We start from the raw sequence: 19781 nt of genomic DNA on the forward strand, positions 1-19781 counted from the left end.
AGCCAAAATCCTGCTCACCTTGAAGCAACACAAGTACCAGTATCCAGGTTCCCCTAAACACCTTCTCCCTCCTCTGGACAGCTTTTTTCCCCATAAATGAAATGCAAACATCACTTAAAAGCAGTGCTAGAGAACATCAGTTTAAATGCATAAAGGGTCAGTTATATATAAGACAAAGATGCTTCAACAAGTTAATTAACCTGAAGAGAGAGTGCTTTGTGCAAAGTGACATTCTTACATCTGGTTGAAAAGGCTTTTGAAGAGTGGATTCTTCATTTCTTTTTGTCAGCAGTATGAGCAAGGCTTGTACAACATGCAAAAAAAGGGGAGATGATTTTCCGGTAACACACGGGAAAGGCACAACCTGAGTCTTTGACATTCACAACCAAGCCAGAAAATTCATCTGGATTTCACCTGAACCAACCTTAACCCCAAGGTAAATTCATTTTGGTGTCCTTTCCTTTAACCGGACTGCAATGCTAACACGTCATGGCATTTTTGTAGTTCCGATGAAAAGCACGGGCAAGTCTCCACAGCCTGCCAATGGCCACCATCCATCTCACCCCAAATCCAAGGTGAGCTGCTGACACCCAGCTCCTGCGCTTGGCTTGATCAGTCAAAAGCTGATCAGCGGGGACGGTGCTGAAGCTGGAGTCACCTCTTCCCAACAGGCAGGACAGCTCGCTACCCACACCGCCATGTCTATACATGCAGGATTCTGGACGATATTCACAGTCAAACAGTCCTGTTTGGAAAGGTTACTGCACCATCACATTGCCATGAGCGCAGCTTACTGGTCCACCAATCCCTCCCTCCCTAACAAAATGCTACCTTAAGGCGAGTGGATGGTGAAAGACACAACTGAGATGAACGAGGCTGGTCTTTGAGAGGCTGCTGCTTTGCTCCCTTCACAAAATAGCACAGGATCTCTCTATGATGATGGGTAAAAAGAGGGTGCTCCAGACGTGCTCTCCCCCATCGGTGCTCTGGAGTAACTGACTGTCAGCAGCATGCGGTGGCAAGGAAAGCTTGTGGTTATCACATGAGGTCGGTACAGAGACTGATGAGTAATCAAACTTGAAAAGAAACAGGATGGGCTAGTGCAGCATAAAATGATATCCATCGTAAAGCATTCACAAGAAGCTTAATGACAAAAATACATTTTGCTAATCTCATTAAGACATCTAAACATTTACTCTTGTCTCAGAAGGCATAAACTCATGACGGGGAAGGGGATGAAAAAAATGTTTTTTAGAAGTTTATTTCTAGCCCTGAAAGAACAGTTATTAAACAAAGTCAACAAATACAGTAGTTAATATTGCAGTAACAATTAAATAACATAATGGGATTAAATTACACAAAAGGCAACATTAAAATCTGAAGACAGTTAAAAAAAATAAAAAGAAAGCTTGCACCCACTTCCATTTCCACCGACAGTGTGAGGGACAGAGGGAAAACAGACCAAAGACACTTATTCAATGCCAGCTGAAAAGACCTTTAACAGTTTTTTTTTTACTGCCCCCAGCCACCCCCACCCCCCTCTGACAAGGGAGCCCAGCATCTTGCAACTGCTCTGCCCACACCTCCTGGGCCTCTCCGCGCCTGAGAGCAGGGGGAAGCCCACAGCGCACCTTGCTAACGCCCGGGCAGGTCAAAGTGCACATTCCCAGTGCCACGGTTGCTTTCAATGAGAAATCCAATTTATTCCATGATAACAAAAATCCCAGGAGTCAAACATTCCCTGCACACATGCATACCAACCACGAGCTACCCAGCCCCGTACACCCAACCAGTCACACCACAGGACATTACACTCCATATGTATTGCCTGCAGGCTGGATTAAAATCCAGTTCAGGATCTTATGCTGGCACCTAGGCGAGTGAGACACACGGGAATCCCAGCACTTTCAGAAGCAATCCCTTCCTTTTCAGCATCTGCTCAAACTCCGGCTATTCGCTATTTGTCTACCCTAGACAAATCGAGCAGCAGCAAGTCTTAAAAATGCTTGTCTGCTCCCTCCAGGGAAAAAAATCTGTTTTTTTTTTTTTTTTTTTAATTTTGCAGACACACAGCTGACATCGTTAGAGAAGCGATGCCCAACTCACTAAGACACAGAAGTACGGCATGGCAACCTCCTTGAAGCTTTCCTTCTCTGCCAGCTCAGCCGCTATCCAGCTCATCTCTGACCCCAGCTGCTGGCAGCAGGTGGCAAGAAACATCACCCTTTAACGACACCACTGCTGCGTGGGGCTGGGGAGATGTACACTTCGCAACTGCAGAGCTGAACACCGTTCTGGGTCACACAGCAAGCACTGAGATATGTTTTGTAAAACTCCTGGATCGGGCTAAGTCCTGTTTGCTAGGATGACTGTAAGCTTGGAAACCGTCTCCTAAGTACACTAAATGGGACAAATTTCATAATATAAGTTTAAGACCATTCTCATTCATCAATAAAAGTGAACTAATAAGTTAAAATTACTTATGATTTCATGTTTTTCTATTTAAAAAATTCTAAATTTATCACAAGTTATACTTATCTTACTGCCTAGTCTGTGCCATCAAAAAAAAAAGAAAGAAAAAAAAGAAAAGCTCCCACCTTAACTCTAGCACAAGGAGTTTCACAAAGTCCATTGCCAGCAATGGACCGAGGGAATCATCAGTAAGACAGTTTTCTTTTCCTCAGCCAAGCCTCCTTGCTACTTCGTTTGATCAGGAAGCCAGACGCATTCAAACCAGGGGCACTATCATTACAGTGTTACAGCGTCTGTGGCTTGCAAGACCTTTTGCCCGGGAAATGCATCTAGATTTATTTATTTGCCTGAAATGAGACACTATCTTGAATTTTAAACTGTAGCTATTCTCACACTTACAGCTAGAGGGATTTTGTCCTCTGATGTCGTAGCTAGCGTCATTTACTTGGGTGCCTACCACACAAGAGCAGAACACAAATTGAACCGTGCGTGGCACTGCAGTTCCCTGCACAGTAAGGCATCTTGTTGGTACAAAGCCACTTCCTAGAAGCTGATGAGTTACACCAGGCATTTTGGGACCCTAGCCCTGCTTCCCCTCTCCCCTCAAAAGCACAGACAGGCTCAGCAGTTCTGGCTGGCTGCTCTCAGCTGGAAGTTAGTTTTGTCATACCTTGGCTACCAGTCCCCAACGCAGTTATTTCTATCATTATACGAACACTGACATTATCTGAAAACGACTTCTATCTTTTGCCAGCAACGTTTGTAAAAGTGTGCGTAAATTTTATTTAGGGTCCTCTGTCAATACCCAGCAAGCCTGTCTATCCCAGGTCCTGCCCACTGGGAAAGTGATAAAATCCCAGTAAAGTAATGGGTTATTCTTTCACAGAATCATTTGGCACATTGTAACTACAGTTAGTTCTTCATTAAACTGTTTGGGAAGTTGAAATGCATAGACTGCAGCGCCGAAAGTAGCCAGGGGGCACAGACTCTTTTACACTTGCCCCATTAACACTCCAAGAAATCAACCACTGAAGTCACTCACTGTCCCTCAGAAGGAGGCACTTTTTCTTGCATTGGATGTTCGACTTCAGCCACTCTGGCTGGCGTGTTTTCAGTGAGGAAGGATCAGTGTGACACATCAAGTCTCTTCAGCCTCCAACCAGCCAGCCAAATGAGCCCCATCGATGTCTGAAGGCACTGTTCTCCCTTCTCAGCCTCCGTCTTCTCAGAACAGTGCTTTGGCATTTCCAAGTGTTCATACTCTTCTGTTCGAACTATATTAAAAAAACATCCTGCGTCTTCAGTGTCCTCATATCTGATTACTTGTTTTGATTTCATTAATACAAATAGAGCACATACAAAACTGGAAAAAATAGCTCTAATACTTAAATTCTGACAACACCATAGGTTGATGCATTATTTGCTTGGGGAAAAAATTACAACATATACAAAAATGTATTTGATACAAAGAAGGGAAATGTAAAATAAAAAAGTCAAAGGCACCAGCATAACTTCCAAAGCTAAAGTCAGAGAACAGATACATGTTTTTGAACCACCCACCACACCAAGCAAAATATCCCTTAAGCGTCTGGCCAGCAAGTCTAATGGGAAAAAAAGAGCACACAGGAAGACAGCTGGAACTGTTTTGTTGCCCTGACTATAGTTGATCATTTGATCATAAATAAAGAATCTGACCCTTACCTACATATCCAAAAACTGACATCCAAAGACTTGACCAATCATGAGGTTTCTACAAAGAGGCCACATCTTTGATTAAAAGTCCACAGAGCACAGGCATACAAAAAACAGTTGAATACTTCTCTTCCCCCTCTCTCCATACTCGTCTTAAAAAGCAAAATACATCTCAACATATTATGATTTCTTAAGTAGACAAGTTGTTAATTCTACAGTACAGTGACAGCTAATCTGTAAAGGGAAGGAGGGGCAAGATGTACCTTCACATTTGTCACATTTGCCATGAATCTAGTTATATGGGAGCTTACTAGAGAGATTTAAAAGTAAACAGGTAGAGGGGAGGAAGAGGAGAATGCAAGAGATCAGCAGGTAAAATTAGTGCTGCTCTCTGAAAGCTTGAATCGGTCATTCAAGTATTGAAAGTACCCAGAAGGGTACAATGAACGGGAGCTGTTACAGCAAAGTCATTAAAACCCTTAAAACCCTGGGCACAGAAAGTGGCATTTCTGGGCTGTCTGGAGAAGAAGAAAAAAAAAAAGAAAAAACAGAAGGGCCAGTAATTCAGTCCTCAATTCCTTCTGAACCCCAGAAAGGGATCACTAGAGTCACCACAATTTATTCTGGGTGTCTTCTGGATGAGAGTTTCTTCCCTTTTGCAGATGTTTCCCACCCCCCCAGCAAATCTCCTCCCTCCCCCCAGAAGTGTAACAATTTCATATATTATAAAGATTTGTAAAAAAACAAACAAAAAGATGGAGGCCGTGACAATAATGTTAGCGGTTACTCTTCATTGCTTCTTTGGCTGCCAGGATCAGTGGCGTCAAGCTAGACAGAGGTTTGGCCAGTTTCAAAAAGGGATGCTGCCAGGAAGAGAGAAACAGTAAATTAGTAAAAGACCATTTAAAAAGCCTGTATAAGCCACACAGCACTTTTCCATAAAAATATAGCAGCATAAACACCATCAATGCACAGCTCCTGAAGGGACAGATCCAAAGAATGCAACAGTTCATAGCACCCTTAGCCTGCTAATCATTCCTTCTCTTCCCAAAAGAGCCTCAGCCTTTCTTTTTCCAGTAATTCACCACAAAGAGGTTCCCCGGTCAAATGCCTTCCCTCAGTCCTATTGTGCTCACGTCAATGGCTCTCTTACAGTAAATTCAAAAATTACTGGATAATTTAGCAGTGGCAGAATAATGGCACAGACTACTGTCAAAAAGACTAAGTACAATCTTTGATGACTGTGGTTCCTCCCATATTACTTTCCCCTGGAGTCCTCAGGGGAAAACACAAAACAGAAGAGGGTGTCAAGTCTACCTTACCATTTATCAGAGGCTTACCTTACAAGTGGCCTCTGTGTATCAGGCTGTGATAGAAGCTGACTCTTACCTGTAACAATTCTTTGGCTGATCCTCTTTTCTCAACATCCATCTCCAAACATCGGTTTAAGAAATCCCGGAATATTGGGGATAGTTTCTCGGGGTTCTGCAGCTCTGGTGTGCCATTAGTTGCTATCAAATACAAAGCCTGCAAAACGAGGAATATCGTATAATCAAGCCAAGTCTTTAAAAGATGTCATACTGACTCGCCTAGAGGCGATTACTTAGTCTAGACGAGAAAAGGTTCTGCAGTCTACTTTGCCTCCCCCTGATGAGATGAAGAATTTTAAGAATGCCAGTTATAGGTAGTTGCGACCTATTCTTGCTAGTAGCAAAATAACATTCAAAATCTTTTGGCAACAGATACTTAAGAGATACATCTACATACCTTGGCAAAGAAAATATTAGACTGACACAAACAGCATTTTTCAGAACCTAATGGATTTACCTTCCCTAAACTAGCACAGAAGACTGAATGCAAAGTCTACTGTTTCAGTTTACAAGCTGGTACAATTGCTGTGCTTCACTTGTCTTCTGAACAGAAGAACTGCTGAGTGCACATTTAAGACAGCTGTCATTCTTCTGGGAGGAATTTTCTTGCACCACTGAAGCCTGTCATCTTTTGGGGTTGTTTTCTTTTTAACGTAAATGCTATCAAGAATCACACTGAGTCCATTAAAATATTCACATGGTAAACACCCACAAACAGTTCTAGCCATGTCTGGACTTCTTACCCTCAGGGGGTTTTCATTGAGGTACGGGGGTTCTCCTTCTACCATCTCAATAGCCATGATGCCCAGAGACCAGATATCCACTTTAGGGCCGTAGGCTTTCCGTGTGACCACTTCAGGAGCCATCCAGTAAGGAGTTCCAACCATAGTGCTGCGTTTGCTCTGCTCTGGGGTGATCTGAGCACAGAAACCAAAGTCGGCTGTAGGATAATAGAATTTGAAAAGAAGTTAAATCAGTGGATCCCACGTAAGCGGACTTCCTAGAAGACTTCTCTATTACTACACATATATTATACTCCTCCACACTTGAGGGGCTTGGGAGGGAGAGGGGACTTTTCTTTCTTCCCCACCACATTCTCCATATTACGAACTTGAGTGTGCAAAATGGGTATAAAACCTTAAGGTGTTTAAGCAGGGCAGACTTTTGTTGAATGAAGGTAAAGCTTTTTGTCCACTGGAGTAGGGACATAAGTATTATCCTGCAGAAGAATGGTATTTTGCCCAGTCCTTCCTTCAATATTCCTAGACTGGTAGCAGCCAAAACAAGAAATCAAGCAGAACACCAAAGGCAACTCTTCTGTGCACAGCAAATATGTTATACAGCCTGAACGAAGAAACATGAATCTACAAACCATAGCTTCTGCCCTGCTAAACAGATTTTAATTCTGCAGCTATTGAGTTCAGCATTTCACAGCAATTTGGCCATCAAATACAGGTACTACAGCTGACAGAGACATAGAAACAAGGCTACCCCACTCAGCAGAAGGAACCTAGACAAACAAACCTTTCCACAAGGTAACTACTGAAGAGAACAACCACACTCAAGAAAACAAGAAAAGTCACCTATTCCTATAGCCTTCAGGTGCAGCAGCAATGCATGTTCCATCATGTTACTTTATCCAGCTGCAGCACTCCCACTTCCCAGGCATGTAAAGCATCAATAAGAACACAGTTAAGGCAGGAACCAGATTTTACCTTATTATTGACACTAAGTTTGAGAGAGAGAGAGAGAAAGAGAGATAATTTTAAATTTTGAATCAATTTTGAAAGTGTTATGCCAAGCAGTACCGACAAAAGAGCCACAGTTCTGGAAATGCTAAGTTGTACCAAGAGGACACTGTAACAAAGAACTACCCCCACCCCAACTGTTAAAACGCTGCCTGGAAAAAAAGCAAACCTACAGAAGCTGCAAAGTTTCTCACCAGCGTTTCTTCCTGTCAGGCCTTTTGGGAGGTGTCAGACCCAACTCAAAGCACAGCCTATTTCAACAAACACACTAGAGAAGCAGCAGCAGTGTGTATCCCGTGACCTACCAACAGGGCCTTCAGCACCATCCCACCACGAAAGAAAACACAGACAAGATGTAGATCCCAGTTTAGCCAGTAGTATAGGTAGGGAACTAGTGGTGAGGGCAGGACACGTGCGTTACAGCCTCCACTAGATGCTGTCTCCTTCTAGGAGACATTACCACATCATCCATCTAAATTCTAGACAGCCCTAGAAAGTGCTCAGGTAACAGGCAGGTTGGCCTCTCTTCCTGCTCCTGTTGCCAGAAGCCAGAAAAAAAAAAAGAGCTTGAAGAAAGCACAACTTTTACCATCCACCTCACCAACTCGTAGAAGCTCCATAACCACACAGCCAAAGAAGGGCTAGCCTCAACACAAAACAATTACAATACCTCCCCTTCACATAGCACATTTTATAGCTAACTCCTGGTTTTGCTGGTCTCTCCCTCCTTGTCTTCCCCCACTCTCCTGGGGCCAGTGCTTCTTTACACAGGTTGCTACCCTGTCCATTCACAATGCTCTTCTTTGCATTGACAGCTCTTTGCTTTTTGAGCCTTTCCCAGCTAACTCATCCCTGCCACACCCTCTATTTTAACTATTCACTTATCAGCATCTGAACCCATTCAGCTTGTGCATGAACACATAACACCTTTAGAACAAACGAACCAACCCCTACGCAAGCAAGCAGCGCATCCAACAGCGCATCCAACGATGCTGCTAAGCAAGCCAGGTTGCTCATAATCTTTCCTCACGCTCCTTCTCATAACTGACATGAGACTGCAAACCACCTGAGTACGAAATACTGCTGGGATGCATTTTCATGGCCTTTCAAGCTCCTAACCAACTGTAAAAACACCATGCCTTAACTCTTTGGTCATTTGATGCTTTGTACGTTCCTATATACCAGAAAGTCACGTAATGCCCCTCTCTCTCAACAATCCTGACCACTACTTCACATGCTTTCAATATATTTATATTGCCACACATGTTTACACACACCAGAAACTGACTTACTGTACACAAGTTCATGCATGCATGACAGTTACCTGAAAAGCAAGTAGTTTCTTTTGTCATTTCATGATTTTATTAATGAAAGCGTATTACACTTTCAGTCCCAGAAAAGGAGACCCAGGACAGGCGCAGCATAAGACTAAACTGCAATATAAATGGTTAATAATATACAGTTTTCTCATTAGTGACCTTCTAATGAAAAGGGCAAAACATGAAAGGCAAGTCATGGCAATCTGAAAAGATGAGCAAAGCAGCTGCAGTTAGCTGCAGCTCTTCTCTTGCAATCATTTGCATCTTTGCTTCACTGTATTGCCAGTTACTTCATATTTACCAATACATTCATGTGGCAACAGGCTTGCTTCAACATCCTTCCTGAGTAACACACTCAGCCCTAGTCTGAGGGCCCTCGGAGTTTCAATGCTGGCTACCTGCGAGTTATACACTTTATAACACGGAATGAACTTCTGTTACTCATATCCAATAAAAACGCACCTCAATTTCTGTCAGCTCTCCTCCTACCGATGTACACTCTCTTAAGCAAAGTTTACTAGGAAAAGGAAAACAGAACACAAACAATTTTCTGGTACTCACTTAGTTTAACTGATCCATCCATTCCTAGCAGCACGTTGTCACTCTTAATGTCTCTGTGGATGACCTGGTTGGCATGTAAGAACTCAAGCGCTTGCAAGCACTGGATGAGGGGGAAAAAAAAAATCAGCATACAGAAGTACAATTTCTCTATGTGAATACAAATTCAAAGCAATGCTTAACCCTCAGCCAGTGTTGAGGAAAAAATGTAACAGGTGTTATTTAAAATAACCAGCAGAGGAAGCTCTTGTGCTAAAAAAACCACCCTCCAGATCTCATGAGGTCAAAGATGATTTAACCTGAGAAATTCTCTGCTATCTTAACAAACCCAGAAATTCTTCTCCTCATTACCCAGCCATCATCCAAGATGTTCCAGAAAAATCACAGATGTTAATTTTGGTACATGCCATTTCCACAAGTTCATGCTACAGAGGAACTGTAAGGGACTAAATGGGAGCCTTTTAGCCTGAGGTTTCACCAACAGGAATGCTTCATTCTCAACCTGCAAGCAACCTTTACCGCAGCAAAGGCTGTAGAACATCTTCGTTATGAACATCATTAATATTGCTTTTGCTTGTTTCTAGATTAAAATCTTTCTGCCTAAAGTCACAATGAAATTTATTTTTGCTATCTGAAAATAAAAGGCAAACATACATATAAGATATTCTCTTTTACTATAAGCAGACCATATACCATTTGCAACTTGGCACAGGTGTGATCCCCAGCAAGTGTTTTGTGCCTTCATTAGCTTCAGCAAAGTGGTACGGATTTGCAGAATGAAGGGTATGTAACATTCTGGGCAGCAGAGTTCTCATGAAATACCGTAGCTCAATATTAGACTTTTTTCCTCAGAAAAAGTAACTATTGTTACTGTAAATAGTTACTTTCATTTCTCTGCTTCCAGCTCTGGTTTCACAGGAAATCATTACCTGTCCGTACATGTTAATGTACAAGTTTGCTTTCCATCCCCTCCCTTTGGGTGAATCATCAAAAGCAGATGTCATGCCAATGTAGCCAAATGAGGCTTTAAATGTCTACGCTTCTCCTGCACAGCAGATAATACAATTACTTTCCCCTCTGCCGTAATAAATCAAGCCTGAACTGGATGCTGACACACTGACTCAGGTCAGAATTAACTGATGGCTTGTGACATCAGCTATTTTTAACTCTGAGACCATACTGAAATCTTAAAATTACTCCAGCTATAGTTTTCTGGAGAATTATTTTCTTGAGAAATCCATAAAGAAAGTTTAACCATTGCAGAGCTACAGATTTCACATACTATGAAAATAGCTTCTAAAACAAGACGGACAGTCTGCATCAAGTTCATCTTTATTTGCTCCATCGTTTAATATTCTCAAACATCCAGCTCAAAATTTGTATCATTCTTCTGTGTTGTAAACACAATTTTCCAAGTTAGACTCATTTTGTTATTTTCTGTGCATATTTCTAATTTCAGTATTGATTTCTGCTCTCAGTGTCGTGCATTCTTCCTAACTGAATGCAACTGTTGCAATTAGTCTTAATGTACATGCACCATAAAACCTCGGTGAACAGAATGCACATTCATTCCTCTACTCATCAAATACAATTCTTACCTCTCTGCAAACAGCAGCAATCTGTGCTTCATCCATGCATGTTTCTGTGACCACATCTGTTAGTGAGCCTCCAGCTAGATACTCCATCACCACAAAGAGTTCATCTCCTACTAGGTAACTACAAACAAAAAATGAAAAGCACGCCTGTTTGCCATCATGACAGATCGAAAAGTGAAAAATGACTGATAAGAACACTGACTTCTGGTCAAGGAAATGATTCACAAGGACTACAAGGCAAATGTAAAGAAAGTTGATTTCTGGTAGGTAGCTTGAAATGTAAATGCTGACAACAAAACCCCTCTGCTTCTTACTACCTCACTGGGCAGGATAACATAGAATCATTTAGGTTGGAAAAGACCTTTATGATCATCAGGTCCAACATCCTACTTCTCATGCAGAATACAGTATCTTCCAGCTGTACTCTCATCCACCACTGATCCGCAACTACATGCAGCGTTGCATTCATGACAGAAGGCTTCTTACTGAATCATTAAGGCCATTTCCCCATAAGAGATTACTTTGGAAAAAAAAAGACACTCTAAATACAGTCATTTGTTTTTAAGACCCTGAGATACAGAAAGGTTGAGTCTGTAACCAGAATATCAAGTTAAAACCTCTGAAACCCCCTAAGAACAAAGGAATCTGCCAGCTGTCTTCATTTACCTGTCCAGGAAGTTGACTATGTTGGGGTTCTTTAGCTCCTTCATTACCAAGATCTCATTAATAATCAACTCCTTCTTGGGCTGTTTCTGCAGGTTTATCTGTTTGATAGCAACCTGGCGAGGACAAAATGAAACAGCCATCACTCAAACCTGAGTATCAAAATCTCGCAGTCATTCTAAATACAATAGAAGCATAGGAGAGGTGAGAGATTCTGTAACAGAATTAGGGAGTTTGGAACAGCTGGCAGGCTGTATATTTATTAGGGTACAGCTCTCTCTTACAGCAAACATCATACTCCAGCAGCTGAAAAGATCCACAAACTTAGCAAATGAAACTTTCAGGAGATAAAAAGATAGTTGCCCACATTTATATCAACAGGCCTAAAGCAGAACAGATTCTCGTAGCAACTAAGAGTTGCCTTCCAATGCAAGGAAAGCAATTTGTTTTTCCATCTTCTTCTGACTAGATTAGTGTTTGGGCATGAAAATGCTGGGAGGCAGAAGGAGCTGCAAAAAACAGCGTGAACAGAAAAGACTGAAAGAACAATTCTACAGAAGAAGCACTGAAAATGCAGCAAACTATCAAACAAGGAAGTGGGAACGTTCAAATCTACAGCAAAATAAGGAGAGAATTGTTATCACGGTACAAGCAACAGAATTAGCCAAAGTTTGAGAGAGAATTCAGGAACAGAGAACTGAAATGTTCTGTCAGCAAGATGTAAGAAGGCATTGTGGTAGTCAAGGTAGGTAAAGAAGAAACATCAATTGCTTGTAGTGACTGTCATAGGGAAAATGTTGTGAGACATAATGCTCTTGGGGGAAAAGAAAGACCGGAAAACTCTCCCAAAGCAATTAAGACAATAAACTATCCCAGAGGGAGAAGGGAAGATAAAGAACCATCTTGTCCAAGAAATAATCTAACTAGGGTATGTGTTCCAAGCTCTGAAATAGAGAAGAAATGTTCCAAGTCTGTTCAGTTAGCTGCAACACTTTAAGGATGCAGTTTGAAGCTTTACAAGATAACTTATCCATGAGACCAAAACTGGAGTGTTAACACAAGGACTGATGCGATCTCGTAGAAACAAATCACTAACACACTGGCAAAGGCATTAAAAAATAAGAGAACTTGTGGCACAGAATCACAAAATAACTAAGATTCGTTATTTAGGATTAATTAGTTATTTAGGATTAGTTATTAGGACCTCAGGGCAACCCCTTGCCCAAAGTAGGGCCAACTTAGAGCTGAGGACCTTGCCCAACTAAGTTCTGAATGGAGATGTCAAGGAGCAGGGACATTCCACAACCCCTCTGGGGTGCCGTCCTACATTGGATTAAAATGACTGTGAGAAAAACAGACTTCTAATATCCAACCAGAAAGCCCCTTATGGCATTTTGTGTGTTACCTCTTGTCCTGTCACGTGTAGCTCCATATTCTCTACACCTTCCCCTGCTAAGGAGCTGAAAACAGCAATGAAATCCTCCTTTGGCCTTCTTTTCTTACCAATGGACAAACCCAATTGTTCCCCTAAAGCTTCCTCAGAGAGAGAGCATTGAGGAAGCCAGACTATGACATCAGTTTAATGCACGAAGGAAGAGTCCACAAGCAATCAACTGTCAGACCACCTGCCTGACAAGAAGCAGAGAAGGTCTAAGAATGGAACTAAGACAAAAAATCCACTCTGCAGTGAGAGGACATGAAGTACTGCACTGTGTAGAAGGCAAATTAAGAGAGAACGTACTGAGACAACTGAAAGGCTTATGTTTATTATGATGTGGTATCCCACTCCAGTACTGGTAGATGTGGTTACTGATGAAAGGGTAATTACTTATCAGTGACCTAACAAATGGCTACTTTCAGGCTTTTCAAGGAAAATTAGAGAAAAACTGAATTTAAAGAGAAGCATTTAACTCCTAAATTTTTAGTCCTGGGGAATCAGAGATGATCCCTGGATGACACGCACACAGAATTTTGCTGATGCCATCATCTTTACCAGACAGGTTTGGAAGCATCAAGTAGAAAGAACAGAGCAGAATGTGAAGAAGGCGTTTTAATTAAAACAAAGGAAAATACAGGCACAAGTTATTTCCAGATAAGGTACAGATAATGTGTATCAATCACCTCTACTAAAACAGGACTACAGAAGAAGTGTTGAAAGACTAAAAGTTTTATTTCTGAAAATCCAGGGAACCATTGCCCACAATACTTGAAGGATAAACTGTTTTCAAAACCCGCATCTGGAACATCTCACTCCCTCTGCTTTTCACTGGAGAGAAAAAACTCTATTTTTAGCTTTCCATCATCTGATTACTACAAAACAAGGCACACACTGTTGCAAATGACCATGACAAACATTCTTCTGGGAGGTAACAGCAGAGATTGGAGCCACAGAACGAAACCTAGTCAGATTATTTCAGCCACCTACAGAAGATATTTATGGAAAAAGTATTTCCATTGCAATGAGCACAGCAATCTTACCTCCTGTCCTGTTGCCACATCAATAGCTGTGAAAACTGTACCTGAAGCCCTGTGAAGAAAAAAAAAAAAAAAAACACGTTACAGCCAGCTGAGTCTCTGTGTAAAATGTGCACGTGAACAGACAAATCACAAACACAAAATTGTGTTAGCTTTCAATGTCGCAAGAGCTTTATCAAAAAGTTCTTAAAAATTAGCAATATCATAGAAATGCCAGTCAGTTGAGGCAAATTAATCAGAAGTACACTTGCTTCTGAGACAAACCGCACTGAAGATGCCTAAACCCCTAGAACTTGTGCTGATCCCTATGATCAGAAAAGCTGGGAAGCCCTTTCTGTAGAAGGCACTCCTTTTCATCTTCCTCCAGGGGAAGCCCTCCCACAAACAAAGACATATTTGGAAAGTATAGAGTATGAGTCAGCTACATACAATCAAAGGTGGAGAAGCTAGAGTTGAATATACTTTTGGCTCAAAAGAATCCATAGGAACACTAGAGCAATAAATTAGTCAAGGCAGTATTGTTAGTTTAGAAGACAGAAAGCTTTCCGATATACCCCCAAGCTATTCAGTAGTCACGTTACAAAACAGATGAATGCATCTTACTGGGAAAGCAGAGGACTAAATACACCCAGAGAGAAGTCACAGTGCTCTGCTTTTGCACTAAGAGACAATTTAGAAGTTCTACCACTGTAAAGCCTTCACCGTCTGCCTATTACTGCTTAATACAGCCGACATTTCTGCTTGCTTCAGGAAGTGGTGGCTACCTGAACGTATCAGAGATATCGCCTTTAGCACTGGCTCACCAGGAATAAAAGTAGGGACGAACACTTACCCCTGCCCAATTTTTTCATATCTGGTGTACTTTTTCTTGGGATCACCTATGCTCACAATAGTGCCTAAAAAAGGAAAAAAAAAAGAAAAAAGAAAAGAGAAAGAAAAACATTTTCTTATAGAATCTTAGAAGAGTCATGGATTTTGGAAATATTCTTTGCTATTGTAGCACAGCATTGACTGTTTGTCAGCTCGTGTTAAAAAATGCATAAATCCCACTGCTCCCCTTTAGTGGGAATGGCACGAGCAAGATACCTCCAAAATTGGGTCAGCTCAAGTAGTAAAGTCTGATGCATGAACTGCCAATGGTTCCTGATTCAGTTCCAGTTACAAAAGGCCCAGTCTCAGACAGTCATTATACTTGTTTAGAGTAAAACAAGACAGATCATGCTATTTCCCACTAGTATTTCATGTTAATGATAGTCTTCCATACAGCAAAACCCCGCATGAGATTATGATGAATCTATTAGGTTAGCCTGCTCCAGAAACCAGTCAGTTCCTGACTTAAGCACAGGAACATTAATGTGGTGAAAAATTATCTTCAAGAAGATTATGGAACAAGCTACAACAGAAACTGGAATATTTTACATTATGATGGATATACTGCACATGTGGATAACATTATCGCAACTGAACTTCAATCAAAAAAATAATAAAAAATCCAACAACTACAATGTTTTTTACCCTTTAAGGCTCCAAGGCATTGATATTAGCAAAACGTCTGAATGCAGCTCCTCTCAGCTACTGTCTGACACAAAACTAATCAAGCACAGTATTCACAAACCCTTACATAGAAATAAGGGCATAAGCTTAATTCCCACTGCCCCAGCAGTTCTAAAGCCTCCGTTTATCTGAAAGAAAAGACACCTACGTAGTTTTTCCATGATCTCTTCATCTGACATTTTAGTCTTCTTTTTCTGCTTGTCACCTGATTTCGTCCCAGTGTCAACAGAAGTGTCACCAGCTGAGGCAGGGATGGGATCAATTACAGACCGTGTATAAATCTGTTGTTAAGATAGAACATTTACTCATTTAATTGAGCATTTTCTTTATGATCACTGACTTTCAGTTGAAAACGATCACCTTTCTTCAAAGATCACTAAGCAACATTTTACGTAACAGCCTGCAGGCAGAAATGAGACCTGAAAAACATTACATTCCAGGAAGTCGAGATGCTGGCAACGTTACTGGCCTCTAAATGAAAGACACAGAGGCTTCCTGTACAGAGTGGATGCTAGCAGACTAACTTCCACAGACAGACTTTTTCTGGGTTTTCTATTTGCTTGCTCTTTGTAACCCACGCTAGTTAAAAGGAGGGGCTCTTTCATCTATTTATTACATTCCTGCAATTTCCAAGTCTCACAGAACAAATCACTATTTAACGACAAGACCAACTACTCCTAAGATTTAAAGGAAAAACACTCATGCTTCACCATGAAAAGACACACAAAATGTCTGGGAATTTCCCAGTTGTCCCTGGTTCAGGGGAATTTTCTTGGAGCTTTATTCCATTTCCTCTGGAGTAGACCTGCATCTGAAAAACTATGCAAGTTTACAGCCACACACAGCTGCCCCAGCAATACCAAACCATAGACCTGTCACACCGTATACGTTCACATAGCCCAAACCGGCAATTCTAAAGCTGTATGACTTGACAAATACACACAAATCACACTTCTGTGCTCCTGGAGTGAAAAGAAGTGGGCAACAGAGCAGCAGTGTGTACATTTGCCTTGGTCAAAAAATTAGATGTGCTAGCCAGGATTCCTGGGACTCTGCTAGCCAGGTGTGCAGTTCAGGATAATCACAATAAAACTTAAACAACTTCTTAAGCATTTTGCTTTTCACATAATACTGATGACCTTGGGGGTGAAATAAGCATTCAAATCCTAAATTTGAATTTCTGTGGGCTTAGATAGTACATTAGGTGAGGCTATCACTCTGTAATCAAATAAAAAGAATAAACGCAGTACACTCATACCACTGTACTGTGCAAAGATACAGAAACTAGACTTTGTTTTTTAGGACTAAAAAGCCTCCTCCTTGCATCTTGGGTTGAAGGACAAGCATAACTGACCCACTGCAACATAAGCCAACAAACTAATCAGCATTAACTTCAAGATTTCTGATCCAAGTTGTATCCGCAAATTACGCATTTTCTTGGCAAGCGCATGTGAATAAGGACCCAATTTCTCCATAAAAGCGTACAACAGGTCACTTCACAAACAAAACACTTTGCTACAACAAAGAAGTAGAAAAAGTTCCGCAATATTGTGAAATGCAAGTCTGCACTGTAAATTTTACAGCCACTCACCGATTTGGTGTGATCTGGCCGCGGAGCAATAACAGGAGGAGGTGCTTCTTCATCATCGTCATCGTCATCTGCCACAGCTGTTGATGGCTCTGAACCTTTGGCATTGGTCTACATTTTTTCCAAAGTTAAAAAATTATAAATATAAACAAAATCATCTCCCCCATAGTGTTAAATACTTGTGGGTTTTTTATTATTATTTTTATATGAAGATAAAAAAAATTCTGACTGATATCAAAAGAAAAGGATAGGTTGAGCGGTCAAGGTGCACTATTACATTTCATCACAAGACTCAAATACTTTTAATCCAGTGAAATATGCTTTGTTGACCCCCTTTTATTGTGGAATAAGAACATAAATCTCATTTTGTTTTATATTACAAGATTAGTTATATAATAAATACAGAAAGTGTGACATTGTACGTGCTTGAGAAGAAACAAAGAGTAAACTCACCGTTGGTGTTCCTGAAGGGAAACCATCTTTTTCTAAATAGCAAAAATAGAAAAAGACAAAATCATTACAAAAATAATAAGAAGTGTACAGAGTAAAGCACATGGACCACTTTAGAGATTTCCTCATCTCTCAGAAAGCACAATTTGATGGTTTCCCAACTTGCTCTTCACCTCACTTGAGCACCCACAAAGAGGTTTCCAAACTCAGCATCGCACATCACACTCACGTGCCCTGTCTTATTGAGATGTGAAAGCAGAATCAAATGGATATTTCTGTTCCCTTAAGCTGTATTTTGAGTCAAGGCTGAGGACATTACAAAGCTTTATTATTAATCTATTTTCAGAATGCAAATGATTTGGAAGAGAACTAGATAAAAGGAACTGCGTGCATTTGTAGGACAGTCATCCTCTCAGCCCCCCTCCATACAGCTCCTGACCTAGGAACAATAACGTGCTCTGCATCTTTGATGTCATTGCACGGGAGACAGAAAAATGCAAGTTCACAGACAGCAAGCATCTAGATACATGTTCCAGTCTCAGACTGGAAGAGCAAGGTCTCCAGTACAAAACCAATTAATCACAGTCACAGAGCCCCAGCTTCGTAAACACAGCCCATTAATTTGGGTTGCTGTTTTAAATACCCAGTTCCATTTCTTCCCCTCTCCGCTTAAAACAGGAAATAAACTGGACAAAGCCAATTTCCAGTAAGTTTTAGATCCATCTTCAAATGTTTGTTCCTCATTGAAAAGTAGCTTGCTCTTTCAGCATTTGAATCTGATTTATTACCCCCAGAGAGGAAGATGGATCCAAACACCCAACTCCCCCTTCAGTATGCCTTGTGCATACTTGCATCTCACCTGGAGCAGAAAAACTCAGATACTTCTGTTTTGCTGTGTCTTTGGAGTCGTAGAATTTCAGCACATCTAGTACTGCCTGCGGGTTTTTCTTCTGTTCTAGCTTCGTGATATTTGAGGTCTGTAGCAACCGAGCCCATTGCTCTGGCATTCCCTGAAATAACAGACGATTTAAGCCTTTTTTGCAGCATTTTGAAGAGATTTAAAAAGGAGAACAAAATTATTTCCTCCATACAACGTATAGCAGGTACAGCCAAACACACCAGCAGGTAGGATGGGGTTTTAATGGGAATGTAGGTAAGTGATAAAATACAAATTGAGCTACAGCTGAAATACCTCCTGACTGCTCAGTGTCTCAAATGTTCAGGGGCTCCAGCCCGCTGTCTCATCACGACAGAACACCTTCCAGGTGTAATAAGTCAGTCACAAGGAACAGGACTACAAAAGCACTCAGGGGAAGCACAGTGTTACAAACTACTGAAAACGAACTGAAGAGGGTACTCCTCTTCCCCACAGCGTTTCTCAAAGAAGGCCGCCCCACATGACACAAAGCTTTAGACGGTACATACACACTGCTGAAGCGCTAACAGGTCAGTCTTGTTACTCCGCAGGCCATACAAATACACAGTAAACTTATTTATTTGATAAGAGACTAACTGACACTTCATTCTAAAATACCACAATGGCTTCACTACTGCGCTGACCCACAGCTGTTTTCTCAGCACCTCCAAGCCAGGTGTACTTACAGTGAACTCGCCCGTAACAGCATCAAAGCCGACATGGATAGTATGCTCGAAATCTGACGGTGGGGAGATTTCTGGACGTTCCTTTTCCTTTTTCTTGCTTCCTGTAAAGAGATTAGAAGATCACTTGAGTAAAGATTTAAAGTCCTATTGAATCAATATAGCATAACAAATCCAAACATAACAGCTGGGATGAACGTAACCTTTATTCTTTTTACAGGTTGGAGGTTTTTAAATATGCAACACGGTGACTTGATACCTTCAAGTTGGTATAGACTTCACACAAGAATCACCAAGTTCTTTCATTCAAATCATTTACACCATGGCAGCAATCAAATAAGAGATCAAGAGCCCCAGAGTGCAAGGAGCTCTGGAACACCTATGAAATGTTTACAATTCAAAAAAGGACATTTTAATATGTATTAAAACACTGAAGACAACTTCAGTTCACCCTCAAGTTCACCCTAAAGACAGTTAAAACTCAGCTGCCTCGCTGCTTCAATTCAAGGTAATTAATGCAAATCAGGACTTCCCGCGATGAAGATAAGAGTTTGTAACCTCAGACCAATTATCTAATTTAAAAGTGGAAAAAAAAAGGCAAAAAGTAAGCATAATAAGAACCAGAAGCAGGAACAGATAATGAGAAAGACCATGTGCACGATTCAACCTAAAATCAATTAAATTTAGAAGATGTTTTA

At 41.1% G+C, this 19781-nt stretch overlaps 1 protein-coding gene across 2 annotated transcripts in view; it reads right to left on the reverse strand.

The window, feature by feature from the left end:
• Positions 1 to 117: 117 nt before the first annotated feature.
• PAK2 (p21 (RAC1) activated kinase 2) overlaps positions 118 to 19781 on the reverse strand; it is a 46407-nt gene continuing 26743 nt past the window's right edge. For both annotated transcript variants that reach the window (XM_083848205.1, XM_083848206.1), the window contains exons 3-15: positions 19087 to 19187; positions 18344 to 18494; positions 17488 to 17519; positions 17038 to 17145; positions 15595 to 15727; positions 14725 to 14788; positions 13896 to 13944; positions 11421 to 11533; positions 10758 to 10875; positions 9163 to 9262; positions 6278 to 6474; positions 5554 to 5691; positions 118 to 5027 (exon numbers count right to left, since the gene is read on the reverse strand). In XM_083848205.1, coding sequence (XP_083704331.1) covers positions 4941 to 5027; positions 5554 to 5691; positions 6278 to 6474; positions 9163 to 9262; positions 10758 to 10875; positions 11421 to 11533; positions 13896 to 13944; positions 14725 to 14788; positions 15595 to 15727; positions 17038 to 17145; positions 17488 to 17519; positions 18344 to 18494; positions 19087 to 19187 — 1391 coding nt within the window. In that variant the 3' untranslated portion in view covers positions 118 to 4940. The remainder of the gene's footprint in view (positions 5028 to 5553; positions 5692 to 6277; positions 6475 to 9162; positions 9263 to 10757; positions 10876 to 11420; positions 11534 to 13895; positions 13945 to 14724; positions 14789 to 15594; positions 15728 to 17037; positions 17146 to 17487; positions 17520 to 18343; positions 18495 to 19086; positions 19188 to 19781) is intronic.

This window comes from Anser anser (genome assembly GCF_964211835.1).
Source record: "Anser anser genome assembly, chromosome: 9".
NCBI classification, from domain to species: Eukaryota; Metazoa; Chordata; class Aves; order Anseriformes; family Anatidae; genus Anser; species Anser anser.